This window comes from Salmo salar, chromosome ssa17, assembly GCF_905237065.1.
Source record: "Salmo salar chromosome ssa17, Ssal_v3.1, whole genome shotgun sequence".
Taxonomy (NCBI): Eukaryota; Metazoa; Chordata; class Actinopteri; order Salmoniformes; family Salmonidae; genus Salmo; species Salmo salar.
In genome coordinates this window covers 75,373,870-75,388,343 of record NC_059458.1, presented here as the reverse complement: position 1 = coordinate 75,388,343, position 14,474 = coordinate 75,373,870, and the positions used below count along the sequence as shown (strand labels likewise).

Here is a 14,474-nt window from a genome sequence, read left to right as displayed (position 1 = left end):
CCCGTCTTCCTCCTGAAGCTAGGACAACAGAGTACCTGCCCGTCTTCCTCCTGAAGCTAGGACAACAGAGTACCTGCCCGTCTTCCTCCTGAAGCTAGGACAACAGAGTCCCTGGCCGTCTTCTGAAAACATGTTTTGTGAACCAACACTCGCACTTGACTCTTTTCTCTCTTACTAGCTTGGACTGTGAAGGTATAGACAGAGGAAACATGTACTTCCAGTACTATGACTGATATGTGGTTGTCCCACCTAGCCATCTTAAGATGACTGCACTAACTATGTGGCTCTGGATAAGAACATCTGCTAAATGACAAATGTAATGCTCCTGCCTCCACTGAAACACTGGACGACGACACCATATATCAGGGTCATGTTAGGAAGCACAAAACAGGAGAAACCTTTTGAAATGTTTTGAAAGAGGGAGACACTACCTGCATTTGTCCAATAAGAAACTGTCATTTCATTATCCGCTTCAAACTGATTTGCATTCAACCCAAGCTTTGTTTAAAGAAAAAGAGGTGCTTTAATTTCAACCCTCTCTGGAACATTGTTCCTGGATTCTACTCACCATACGAAGCTGGTCTTGGGGCTGTAGTCAGTGAGTTTGGGGTTCTCAGAGTACTGGAAGGAGCCAGGGACGTCCTTGGTGGTGCTCTTCCCATACCTCATTGAGACACTCAGGGTCTCCGATGGAACCTTTTGTCCCTTGTATACACCTGTCTCACAGGTGATCTCACTGCCAAACGACAACCTGAGGGAGAAACGGACAGAGAGCATTATGGGACAAGTCAAACAGGGGTTGTAGTGTTGAGGGGAGAGAAGGTAATCTCAAAGGAACAAGTCAAACACAATTACTGTATGGCTAATATATTTCAGAGGTCGGCCTTGAGAGAACAATTGAATAGGACATGACTTAGGCAACCTGTCCAGACAGCAAACTGCAGGGGTTGGAAGACTCAAGTGTGATCATCCTTACACTTCACAGGGCGTTCCACCCACGGTGACAATGACATCATCCTTGTTTGCCGTATCCAGGTGTTTCCCAGAGATGGTGATGACTGTTCCCCCGGCCGCAGGGCCCGTAGAGGGGGAAACTTTCTCAGGGATGGGGTCCTGGAGGGGATAAGAGATGAGACATCAGTGATAAGGTAACATACTTAGGTCCTGGAGGTTTTCCAGACTGCATGACCTGACAAGGAAAAACTCCTGTCCTGACCTTTTAACATTCTATATGGTTATTTAGCAAATGCTTTCATCTAAAATGTTTTACATTTAACACACTGTGTATATATGTACTGTACAATATACTGCATGTGTCCCATGACAAACTCCGGTGTAACAAACACCACTGTCTAACGGCCCGGGGCCCACTGTCTAACGGCCCGGGGCCCACTGTCTAACGGCCCGGGGCCCACTGTCTAACGGCCCGGGGCCCACTGTCTAACGGCCCGGGGCCCACTGTCTACCGGCCCACTGTCTAACGGCCCGGGGCCCACTGTCTAACGGCCCGGGGCCCACTGTCTAACGGTCCACTGTCTACCGGCCCAGGGCCCACTGTCTAACGGCCCACTGTCTAACGGCCCAGGGCCCACTGTCTAACGGCCCAGGGCCCACTGTCTAACGGCCCAGGGCCCACTGTCTAACGGCCCAGGGCCCACTGTCTACCAACCACTTAGGACTTTATCATCACAACACAGCTACTGAACACCACTTAGTACTTCATCACCACAACACAGCTACTGAACACCACTTCGTACTTTATCACCACAACACAGCTACTGAACACCACTTAGTACTTTATCACCACAACACAGCTACTGAACACCACTTAGTACTTTGTCACCACAACACAGCTACTGAACACCACTTAGTACTTTATCACCACAACACAGCTACTGAACACCACTTAGTACTTTATCACCACAACACAGCTACTGAACAACACTTAGTACTTTATCACCACAACACAGCTACTGAACACCACTTAGTACTTTATCATCACAACACAGCTACTGAACACCACTTAGTACTTTATCATCACAACACAGCTACTGAACACCACTTAGTACTTTATCATCACAACACAGCTACTGAACACCACTTAGTACTTTATCATCACAACACAGCTACTGAACACCACTTAGTAGTAGTTTGCTGAGAAAATACTGGGAGTAGACAGCCAGATCTGGAGCAGACCAACTTAAAACAGCAGAGAGGCAGAGAGAGAGGCAGAGAGAGAGGCAGAGAGAGAGAGAGAGAGAGAGAGAGAGAGAGAGAGAGAGAGAGAGAGAGAGAGAGAGAGAGAGAGAGAGAGAGAGAGAGAGGCAGAGAGCGAGAGAGCAAACGAGAGCGAGAGAGCAAACGAGAGCGAGAGAAAGAGAGAGCAAAAGAATGTTATGTTCCCTAGAAAATCTGAAGCTTTGATCAAATCTATAATAAGGAAAAATAGCTTTTCAAGCTCAGTACATTCTCATGGGGACATTGTTGTTTTGAAAGAAACAAACAAGAAAATATGAACCCCAAAATAAATGAGTGTAAAAATTTACCATGAAGTAAAATAGTCTCCCAGTATAGATGTGTTTTTGAGTAAATCCTGTTTTTGAGTAAATCCCCGTTAAATTCTGTTTCCTTTCAACAGATGCTATTCTGAATTCTAAGAGCATCTTCTAAGAACTAAGTAGATTGATGAACGTGGAGATGTAAAACCAGCAGAGAGAGACTAACATAGTGGCTGTATGAGCACTGAGCAGAGCTTTAACCACACTAAGAGCCATGTACAGAATGAAACGTCAGATCACTCCTGCACAGTGTGGGGCCGACTCTTACAACAGTTAGGATTCATGTTGGGATAAAGAATGGCCCTGTGACTGTATGAAACGTACCCTATAGGTGAAGAGGACCTCTGAACGTCCTGTCCTGCCCCCCTCCACCTCTACCTCCACTACCCCCTGGTTGATGGGCCCTGGGGGGTCCAGTGAAGCTGAAGACTGGACCGGACCGATCTCACACACAACACTGGAGAAGACACAGAACAGCTGGGGTAAGACAAAGGCCCGGTTTCTCCACCACACACACACACACACACACACACACAAGCAGACATACTGTACATCGAAATGTTGTGTTTAATGAAATATGTTATTCGCTGGACATAAAAGTACATTACAGGCAGGAACGGTCCTTGCCGTTCTGGCGGGACCAAAAAATGCCACCCCCCTTCACAAACCTAGAATAGTCCCAGTAAGCAAAATACTGTTGAAAAGACATCTAAAATAACTATTTTCTAGGTGTTTAAATCAGGTTCATTTTCGGTTGTGAATTAAAGTTGAAAAGACGTACAGTAGCAGTCAATAGTTTGGACACCTACTGTACTCATTCAAGGGTTTTTCTTTATTTATTATTTTCTACATTGTATAATTATATTGAAGACATTAAAACTATGAATTAACACATATGGAATCATGTAGTAACCAAAAAAAGTGTTAATCAAAATATATTTTATGTATTTGAGATTCTTCTAAGTAGCCACCCTTTGCACAATCTTGTCAATTTGTCAAAAATGTACAGAAACAAACTTGAAACCACTGATCATGACAATGGGATGAAACTCCTGGAAACAGCTGTGATTATCCATTCCATATTGTCCATTTTACTTTGACCGGTCCTGTTTTTAGGATATGTTGTTTGTTAACATGACAGCTCATTTGACAGCTGATTGGTTTCCATTTAGGTTAGGCTATTTGATTGGAGAAACCTGCACGATGTAAAAAGTGTCCGTCTCATTACATCGTCATACATTTTATCTCCTGCCTGAAGGCCACAGAAAAGGCTCTTTCTTCAACAGCACTCTGGAGAGGCCGGTGGGAATGGACAAGATAAATATTTTGCGACCCTGCCTTTGACAAAGTGGGCACTGCGTATTACAGGGCGGCATCAGCGCTCACCTAAAAAGCCCATATGCCACTAATTGTCATTGTTTCGGGGCAGAATTATGTGAGGTTTTATGTGTTGTTGAAGGTGGGTCTAGGTCAGTTTAGCTCAGCAAATGCCGTCCTCATCAATCTGCCGCCATAGGCAGACGCCTAATCCTGCCTAATGAGCGGACCGGCTGTGATTACAGGGATGTGACTCTGCCCCCCCACTATCACTATACCTGGTGGAGACAGAGTATCTGTCCCCCTGGTGAACACAGTCCACTCCAGCCACCGTCACCTTCTTAATGTGCTCCTCCTTTATGCCCAGGTTAGACCCTTTAATGGTCACAACTATCCCGCCTTTCAGAGGCCCGAAACGAGGGATGATCTGGGGATTAGAGAGAGAAGGGATGATTTAGATGAGTATGGTAGATTAATATAGAATATAAAGGTCAGTGCCATCAGGATGTATATAGTAGTGAACGGTCGTTACAGTAGTTCATCAGTGTGTATATAGTAGTGAACGGTCGTTACAGTAGTAGTTCAGTGTGTATATAGTAGTGAACGGTCGTTACAGTAGTAGTTCAGTGTGTATATAGCAGTGAACAGTCGTTACAGTAGTAGTTCAGTGTGTATATAGTAGTGAACGGTCGTTACAGTAGTAGTTCAGTGTGTATATAGTAGTGAACGGTCATTACAGTAGTAGTTCAGTGTGTATATAGTAGTGAACGGTCGTTACAGTAGTAGTTCATCAGTGTGTATATAGTAGTGAACGGTCCTTACAGCAGTAGTTCAGTGTGTATATAGCAGTGAACAGTCGCTACAGTAGTAGTTCAGTGTGTATATAGTAGTGAACGGTCCTTACAGCAGTAGTTCAGTGTGTATATAGCAGTGAACAGTCGCTACAGTAGTAGTTCATCAGTGTGTATATAGTAGTGAACGGTCGTTACAGTAGTAGTTCATCAGTGTGTATATAGTAGTGAACGGTCGTTACAGTAGTAGTTTATCAGTGTGTATATAGTAGTGAACGGTCGTTACAGTAGTAGTTCAGTGTGTATATAGTAGTGAACGGTCGTTACAGTAGTTTATCAGTGTGTATATAGTAGTGAACGGTCGTTACAGTAGTTTATCAGTGTGTATATAGTAGTGAACGGTCGTTACAGTAGTAGTTTATCAGTGTGTATATAGTAGTGAACGGTCGTTACAGTAGTTCATCAGTGTGTATATAGCAGTGAACGGTCGTTACAGTAGTAGTTCAGTGTGTATATAGTAGTGAACGGTCGTTACAGTAGTAGTTCATCAGGATGTATATAGTAGTGAACGGTCGTTACAGTAGTAGTTTATCAGTGTGTATATAGTAGTGAACGGTCGTTACAGTAGTAGTTCAGTGTGTATATAGTAGTGAACGGTCATTACAGTAGTTCATCAGTGTGTATATAGTAGTGAACGGTCATAACAGTAGTAGTTCAGTGTGTATATAGTAGTGAACGGTCATTACAGTAGTTCATCAGTGTGTATAAAAGTGGCACTAAAAGTGGCAGTAATAAAGCCTCTCTTGAAAAAGCCGAATCTTGACCCAGAAATTATTTAAAAAACTAAATCGGCCTATATCGAATCTTCCATTCCTCAAGAATTTTAGAAAAAGCTGTTGCGCAGCAACTCACTGCCTTCCTGAAGACAAACAATGTATACGAAACGCTTCAGTCTGGTTTTAGACCCCATCATAGCACTGAGACTGCACTTGTGAAGGTGGTAAATGACCTTTTAATGACGTCAGACCAAGGCTCTGCATCTGTCCTCGTGCTCCTAGATCTTAGTGCTGCTTTTGATACCATCGATCACCACATTCTTTTGGAGAGATTGGAAACCCAAATTGGTCTACATGGACAAGTTCTGGCCTGGTTTAGATCTTATCTGTCGGAAAGATATCAGTTTGTCTCTGTGAATGGTTTGTCCTCTGACAAATCAATTGTAAATTTCGGTGTTCCTCAAGGTTCCGTTTTAGGACCACTATTGTTTTCACTATATATTTTACCTCTTGGGGATGTCATTCGAAAACATAATGTTAAATTTCACTGCTATGCGGACGACACACAGCTGTACATTTCAATGAAACATGGTGAAGCCCCAAAATTGCCCTCGCTAGAAGCTCGTGTTTCAGACATAAAGAAGTGGATGGCTGCAAACTTTCTACTTTTAAACTCGGACAAAACAGAGATGCTTGTTCTAGGTCCCAAGAAACAAAGAGATCTTCTGTTGAATCTGACAATTAATCTGGATGGTTGTACAGTCGTCTCAAATAAAACTGTGAAGGACCTCAGCGTTACTCTGGACCCTGATCTCTCTTTTGAAGAACATATCAAGACTGTTTCAAGGACAGCTTTTTTCCATCTACGTAACATTGCAAAAATCAGAAACTTTCTGTCCAAAAATGATACAGAAAAATTAATCCATGCTTTGTTACTTCTAGGCTGGACTACTGCAATGCTCTACTTTCCGGCTACCCGGATAAAGCACTAAACAAACTTCAGTTAGTGCTAAATACGGCTGCTAGAATCCTGACTAGAACTCAAAAATTTGATCATATTACTCCAGTGCTAGCCTCCCTACTTGTTAGCCTGTTGGGTCTAGGGGGCAGCATTTGCACGTCTGGATAAAAAAAATGTACCCGATTTAATCTGGTTACTAATCCTACCCAGTAACTAGAATATGCATATACTTATTATATATGGATAGAAAACACTCTAAAGTTTCCAAAACTGTTTGAATGGTGTCTGTGAGTATAACAGAACTCATTTGGCAGGCAAAACCCTGAGACATTTTCTGACAGGAAGTGGATACCTGATGTGTTGTATTGACTTTAAAGCTATCCCATTGAAAAACACAGGGGTTTAGGAATATTTTGGCACTTCCTATTGCTTCCACTAGATGTCACCAGCCTTTACAAAGTGTTTTGAGTCTTCTGGAGGGAGATCTGACCGAACAAGAGCCATGGAACGATGATGTCCCATTAGACACCTGGCGCGCTACTTCATGTTGGGTACCCTCGTTCCAATACGTTATAAAAGGCTATGCATTCGTCCACCTTGAATATTATTCATGTTCTGGTTAAAAAAGGCCCTAATGATTTATGCTATACAACGTTTGACATGTTTGAACGAACGGAAATATATTTTTTCCCCTCGTTCATGACGAGAAGTCCGGCTGGCTTACATCATGTGCTAACGAGACGGAGATTTTTGGACATAAATGATGAGCTTTTTTGAACAAAACTACATTCGTTATGGACCTGTGATACCTGGAAGTGACATCTGATGAAGAGAATCAAAGGTAATGGATTATTTACATAGTATTTTCGATTTTAGATCTCCCCAACATGACGTCTAGTCTGTATCGCAACGCGTATTTTTCTGGGCACAGTGCTCAGATTATTGCAAAGTGTGATTTCCCAGTAAGGTTATTTTTAAATCTGGCAAGTTGATTGCGTTCAAAAGATGTAAATCTATAATTCTTTAAATGACAATATAATATTTTACCAATGTTTTCTAATTTTAATTATTTAATTTGTGACGCTGACTTGACTGCCGGTTATTGGAGGGAAACGATTTCCTCAACATCAATGCCATAGTAAAACGCTGTTTTTGTATATAAATATGAACTTGATAGAACTAAAAATGCATGCATTGTCTAACATAATGTCCTAGGAGTGTCATCTGATGGAGATTGTAAAAGGTTAGTGTATCATTTTAGCTGGTTTTATGGTTTTGGTGACCCTGTCTTTGACTTGACAAAACATTACACACAACTCTTGTAAATGTACTGTCCTAACATACTCTAAATTTATGCTTTCGCCGTAAAACCTTTTTGAAATCGTAAAACGTGGTTAGATTAAGGAGATGTTTATCTTTCAAATGGTGTAACATAGTTGTATTTTTGAAAAATTTGAATTTTGACATTTATTTGGATTCAAATTTGCCGCTCTTGAAATGCACCTGCTGTTGATGGAGTGCACCACAGGTGGCACGCTAGCGTCCCACCTAGCCCCAAGAGGTTAAGGCAAGGGCTGATTTCAAGGTTTTACTGCTAACCTACAAAGCATTACATGGGCTTGCTCCTACCTATCTTTCCGATTTGGTCCTGCCGTACATACCTACACGTACGCTATGGTCACAAGACGCAGGCCTCCTAATTGTCCCTAGAATTTCTAAGCAAACGGCTGGAGGTAGGGCTTTCTCCTATAGAGCTCCATTTTTATGGAATGGTCTGCCTACCCGTGTGAGAGACGGAGACTCAGTCTCAACCTTTAAGTCTTTACTGAAGACTCATCTCTTCAGTAGGTCCTATGATTAAGTATAGTCTGGCCCAGGAGTGTGAAGGTGAACGGAAAGGCTGGAGCAACGAACCGCCCTTGCTGTCTCTGCCTTGCCGGTTCCCCTCTCTCCACTGGGATTCTCTGCCTCTAACCCTATTACAGGGGCTGAGTCACTGGCTTACTGGTGTTCTTCCATGCCGTCCATGGGAGGGGTGCGTCACTTGAGTGGGTTGAGTCACTGACGTGGTCTTTCTGTCTGGGTTGGCGCCCCCCCCTTGGGTTGTGCCGTGGCGGAGATCTTTGTGGGCTATACTCGGCCTTGTCTTAGGACGGTAAGTTGGTGGTTGGAGACATCCCTCGAGTGGTGTGGGGGCTGTGCTTTAGCAAAGTGGGTGGGGTTATATCCTGCCTGTTTGGCCCTGTCCGGGGTATCATCGGATGGGGCCACAGTGTCTTCTGATCCCTCCTGTCTCAGCCTCCAGTATTTATGCTGCAGTAGTTTGTGTGTCGGGGGGCTAGGGTCAGTCTGTTACGTCTGGAGTATTTCTCATGTCTTATCCGGTGTCCTGTGTGAATTTAAATATGCTCTCTCTAATTCTCTCTTTCTCTCTTTCTTTCTTTCTCTCGGAGGACCTGAGCCCTAGGAACATGCCACAGGACTACCTGGCATGATGACTCCTTGCTGTCCCCAGTCCACCTGGCCGTGCTGCTGCTCCAGTTTCAACTGTTCTGCCTGCGGCTATGGAACCCTGACCTGTTCACCGGACGTGCTTGTTGCACCCTCGACAACTACTATGATTATTATTATTTGACCATGCTGGTCATTTATGAACATTTTAACATCTTGACCATGTTCTGTTATAATATCCACCCGGCACAGCCAGAAGAGGACTGGCCACCCCTCATAGCCTGGTTTCTCTCTAGGTCTCTTCCTAGGTTTTTGGCCTTTCTAGGGAGTTTTTCCTAGGGAGTTTTTCCTAGCCACCATGCTTCTTTCACATGCATTGCTTGCTGTTTGGGGTTTTAGGCTGGGTTTCTGTACAGCACTTTGAGATATCAGCTGATGTACGAAGGGCTATATAAATAAATGTGATTTGTATATAGTAGTGAACAGTCGTTACAGTAGTAGTTCATCAGTGTGTATATAGTAGTGAACGGTCGTTACAGTAGTTCATCAGTGTGTATATAGTAGTGAACGGTCATAACAGTAGTAGTTTATCAGTGTGTATATAGTAGTGAACGGTCGTTACAGTAGTAGTTCAGTGTGTATATAGTAGTGAACAGTCGTTACAGTAGTAGTTCATCAGTGTGTATATAGTAGTGAACGGTCGTTACAGTAGTAGTTCATCAGTGTGTATATAGTAGTGAACGGTCGTTACAGTAGTTCATCAGTGTGTATATAGTAGTGAACGGTCATAACAGTAGTAGTTTATCAGTGTGTATATAGTAGTGAACGGTCGTTACAGTAGTAGTTCAGTGTGTATATAGTAGTGAACAGTCGTTACAGTAGTAGTTCATCAGTGTGTATATAGTAGTGAACGGTCGTTACAGTAGTAGTTCATCAGTGTGTATATAGTAGTGAACGGTCGTTACAGTAGTTCATCAGTGTGTATATAGTAGTGAACGGTCATAACAGTAGTAGTTTATCAGTGTGTATATAGTAGTGAACAGTCGTTACAGTAGTAGTTCAGTGTGTATATAGTAGTGAACAGTCGTTACAGTAGTTCATCAGTGTGTATATAGTAGTGAACGGTCGTTACAGTAGTAGTTCAGTGTGTATATAGTAGTGAACGGTCGTTACAGTAGTAGTTCAGTGTGTATATAGTAGTGAACGGTCGTTACAGTAGTAGTTCAGTGTGTATATAGTAGTGAACGGTCGTTACAGTAGTAGTTCATCAGTGTGTATATAGTAGTGAACGGTCATTACAGTGGTAGTTCAGTGTGTATATAGTAGTGAACGGTCGTTACAGTAATAGTTCAGTGTGTATATAGTAGTGAACGGTCATTACAGTAATAGTTCAGTGTGTACATAGTAGTGAACGGTCGTTACAGTAGTAGTTCAGTGTGTATATAGTAGTGAACGGTCGTTACAGTAGTAGTCATCAGTGTGTATATAGTAGTGAACGGTCGTTACAGTAGTAGTTCATCAGTGTGTATATAGTAGTGAACGGTCGTTACAGTAGTAGTTCAGTGTGTATATAGTAGTGAACGGTCATTACAGTAGTAGTTCATCAGTGTGTATATATTAGTGAACGGTCGTTACAGTAGTAGTTCATCAAATCAAATCAAAATTATTTATATAGCCCTTCGTACATCAGCTGATATCTCAAAGTGCTGTACAGAAACCCAGCCTAAAACCCCAAACAGCAAGCAATGCATGTGAAAGAAGAACGGTGGCTAGGAAAAACTCCCTAGGAAAAACTCCCTAGAAAGGCCAAAAACCTAGGAAGAAACCTAGAGAGGAACCAGGCTATGAGGGGTGGCCAGTCCTCTTCTGGCTGTGCCGGGTGGATATTATAACAGAACATGGTCAAGATGTTAAAATGTTCATAAATGACCAGCATGGTCAAATAATAATAATCATATTAGTTGTCGAGGGTGCAACAAGCACGTCCGGTGAACAGGTCAGGGTTCCATAGCCGCAGGCAGAACAGTTGAAACTGGAGCAGCAGCACGGCCAGGTGGACTGGGGACAGCAAGGAGTCATCATGCCAGGTAGTCCTGTGGCATGTTCCTAGGGCTCAGGTCCTCCGAGAGAAAGAAAGAAAGAGAGAATTAGAGAGAGCATATTTAAATTCACACAGGACACCGGATAAGACATGAGAAATACTCCAGACGTAACAGACTGACCCTAGCCCCCCGACACACAAACTACTGCAGCATAAATACTGGAGGCTGAGACAGGAGGGATCAGAAGACACTGTGGCCCCATCCGATGATACCCCGGACAGGGCCAAACAGGCAGGATATAACCCCACCCACTTTGCTAAAGCACAGCCCCCACACCACTAGAGGGATGTCTCCAACCACCAACTTACCGTCCTAAGACAAGGCCGAGTATAGCCCACAACGATCTCCGCCATGGCACAACCCAAGGGGGGGCGCCAACCCAGACAGGAAGACCACGTCAGTGACTCAACCCACTCAAGTGACGCACCCCTCCCATGGACGGCATGGAAGAACACCAGTAGGCCAGTGACTCAGCCCCTGTAAAAGGGTTAGAGGCAGAGAATCCCAGTGGAAAGAGGGGAACCGGCATTGCAGAGACAGCAAGGGCGGTTCGTTGCTCCAGCCTTTCCGTTCACCTTCACACTCCTGGGCCAGACTATACTTAATTATAGGACCTACTGAAGAGATGAGTCTTCAGTAAAGACTTAAAGGTTGAGACTGAGTCTGCGTCTCTCACATTGGTAGGCAGACCATTCCATAAAAATGGAGCTCTATAGGAGAAAGCCCTACCTCCAGCCGTTTGCTTAGAAATTGTAGGGACAATTAAGAGGCCTGCGTCTTGTGACCATAGCGTACGTGTAGGTATGTACGGCAGGACCAAATCGGAAAGATAGGTAGGAGCAAGCCCATGTAATGCTTTGTAGGTTAGCAGTAAAACCTTGAAATCAGCCCTTGCCTTAACAGGAAGCCAGTGTAGGGAGGCTAGCACTGGAGTAATATGATAATTTTTTTTGGTTCTAGTCAGGATTCTAGCAGCCGTATTTAGCACTAACTGAAGTTTGTTTAGTGCTTTATCCGGGTAGCCGGAAAGTAGAGCATTGCAGTAGTCCAGCCTAGAAGTAACAAAAGCATGGATTAATTTTTCTGCGTCATTTTTGGACAGAAAGTTTCTGATTTTTGCAATGTTACGTAGATGGAAAAAAGCTGTCCTTGAAACAGTCTTGATATGTTCTTCAAAAGAGAGATCAGGGTCCAGAGTAACGCCGAGGTCCTTCACAGTTTTATTTGAGACGACTGTACAACCATCCAGATTATTTGTCAGATTCAACAGAAGATCTCTTTGTTTCTTGGGACCTAGAACAAGCATCTCTGTTTTGTCCGAGTTTAAAAGTAGAAAGTGTGTATATAGTAGTGAACGGTCGTTACAGTAGTAGATCAGTATGTATATAGTAGTGAACGGTCGTTACAGTAGTAGTTTATCAGTGTGTATATAGTAGTGAACGGTCGTTACAGTAGTAGTCATCAGTGTGTATATAGTAGTGAACGGTCGTTACAGTAGTAGTTTATCAGTGTGTATATAGTAGTGAACGGTCGTTACAGTAGTAGTTCAGTGTGTATATAGTAGTGAACGGTCGTTACAGTAGTACAGTGTGTATATAGTAGTGAACGGTCGTTACAGTAGTAGTTTATCAGTGTGTATATAGTAGTGAACAGTCGTTACAGTAGTAGTTCAGTGTGTATATAGTAGTGAACGGTCGTTACAGTAGTAGTTTATCAGTGTGTATATAGTAGTGAACGGTCGTTACAGTAGTAGTTCAGTGTGTATATAGTAGTGAACGGTCGTTACAGTAGTACAGTGTGTATATAGTAGTGAACGGTCGTTACAGTAGTAGTTTATCAGTGTGTATATAGTAGTGAACAGTCGTTACAGTAGTAGTTCAGTGTGTATATAGTAGTGAACTGTCGTTACAGTAGTAGTTCAGTGTGTATATAGTAGTGAATGGTCGTTACAGTAGTAGTTCAGTGTGTATATAGTAGTGAACGGTCGTTACAGTAGTAGTTCATCAGTGTGTATATAGTAGTGAACGGTCGTTACTGTAGTAGTTCAGTGTGTATATAGTAGTGAACGGTCGTTACAGTAGTAGTTCAGTGTGTATATATTAGTGAACGGTCGTTACAGTAGTAGTTCAGTGTGTATATTGTAGTGAACAGTCGTTACAGTAGTAGTTCAGTGTGTATATAGTAGTGAACGGTCGTTACAGTAGTAGTTTATCAGTGTGTATATAGTAGTGAACGGTCGTTACAGTAGTAGTCATCAGTGTGTATATAGTAGTGAACGGTCGTTACAGTAGTAGTTTATCAGTGTGTATATAGTAGTGAACGGTCGTTACAGTAGTAGTTCAGTGTGTATATAGTAGTGAACGGTCGTTACAGTAGTACAGTGTGTATATAGTAGTGAACGGTCGTTACAGTAGTAGTTTATCAGTGTGTATATAGTAGTGAACAGTCGTTACAGTAGTAGTTCAGTGTGTATATAGTAGTGAACTGTCGTTACAGTAGTAGTTCAGTGTGTATATAGTAGTGAATGGTCGTTACAGTAGTAGTTCAGTGTGTATATAGTAGTGAACGGTCGTTACAGTAGTAGTTCATCAGTGTGTATATAGTAGTGAACGGTCGTTACTGTAGTAGTTCAGTGTGTATATAGTAGTGAACGGTCGTTACAGTAGTAGTTCAGTGTGTATATATTAGTGAACGGTCGTTACAGTAGTAGTTCAGTGTGTATATTGTAGTGAACAGTCGTTACAGTAGTAGTTCAGTGTGTATATAGTAGTGAACGGTCGTTACAGTAGTTCATCAGTGTGTATATAGCAGTGAACGGTCGTTACAGTAGTAGTTCAGTGTGTATATTGTAGTGAACAGTCGTTACAGTAGTAGTTCAGTGTGTAGATTGTAGTGAACAGTCGTTACAGTAGTAGTTCAGTGTGTATATAGTAGTGAATGGTCGTTACAGTAGTAGTTCAGTGTGTATATAGTAGTGAACGGTCGTTACAGTAGTAGTTCATCAGTGTGTATATAGTAGTGAACGGTCGTTACTGTAGTAGTTCAGTGTGTATATAGTAGTGAACGGTCGTTACAGTAGTAGTTCAGTGTGTATATATTAGTGAACGGTCGTTACAGTAGTAGTTCAGTGTGTATATTGTAGTGAACAGTCGTTACAGTAGTAGTTCAGTGTGTATATAGTAGTGAACGGTCGTTACAGTAGTAGTTCAGTGTGTATATTGTAGTGAACAGTCGTTACAGTAGTAGTTCAGTGTGTAGATTGTAGTGAACAGTCGTTACAGTAGTAGATCAGTGTGTATATAAATGTACACAAGTACACAAGTGCCTGTTAATTTATCATTGAATCACAGCCTACTTCGCCAAACGGGTGATTTAACAAGCGCATTCGCGAAAAAAGCACTGTCGTTGCAATAATATGTACCTAACCATAAACATCAATGCTTTTCTTAAAATCCATACACAAGTACATTTTTAAACCTGCATATTTAGTTAATATTGCCTGCTAACATTAATTTATT

The 14,474-nt window shown here is 42.4% G+C and overlaps 1 protein-coding gene across 2 annotated transcripts in view; it reads right to left on the bottom strand.

The window, feature by feature from the left end:
- The window catches only part of LOC106576570 (plexin-B2), a 280,227-nt gene that overhangs the window by 81,960 nt on the left and 183,793 nt on the right, over nucleotides 1-14,474 (bottom strand). For both annotated transcript variants that reach the window (XM_045700160.1, XM_045700159.1), the window contains 4 exons: nucleotides 4,154-4,302; nucleotides 2,883-3,015; nucleotides 977-1,113; nucleotides 569-751 (listed from right to left, as the gene is read on the bottom strand). In XM_045700160.1, the coding sequence (XP_045556116.1) occupies nucleotides 569-751; nucleotides 977-1,113; nucleotides 2,883-3,015; nucleotides 4,154-4,302 (602 nt within the window). The remainder of the gene's footprint in view (nucleotides 1-568; nucleotides 752-976; nucleotides 1,114-2,882; nucleotides 3,016-4,153; nucleotides 4,303-14,474) is intronic.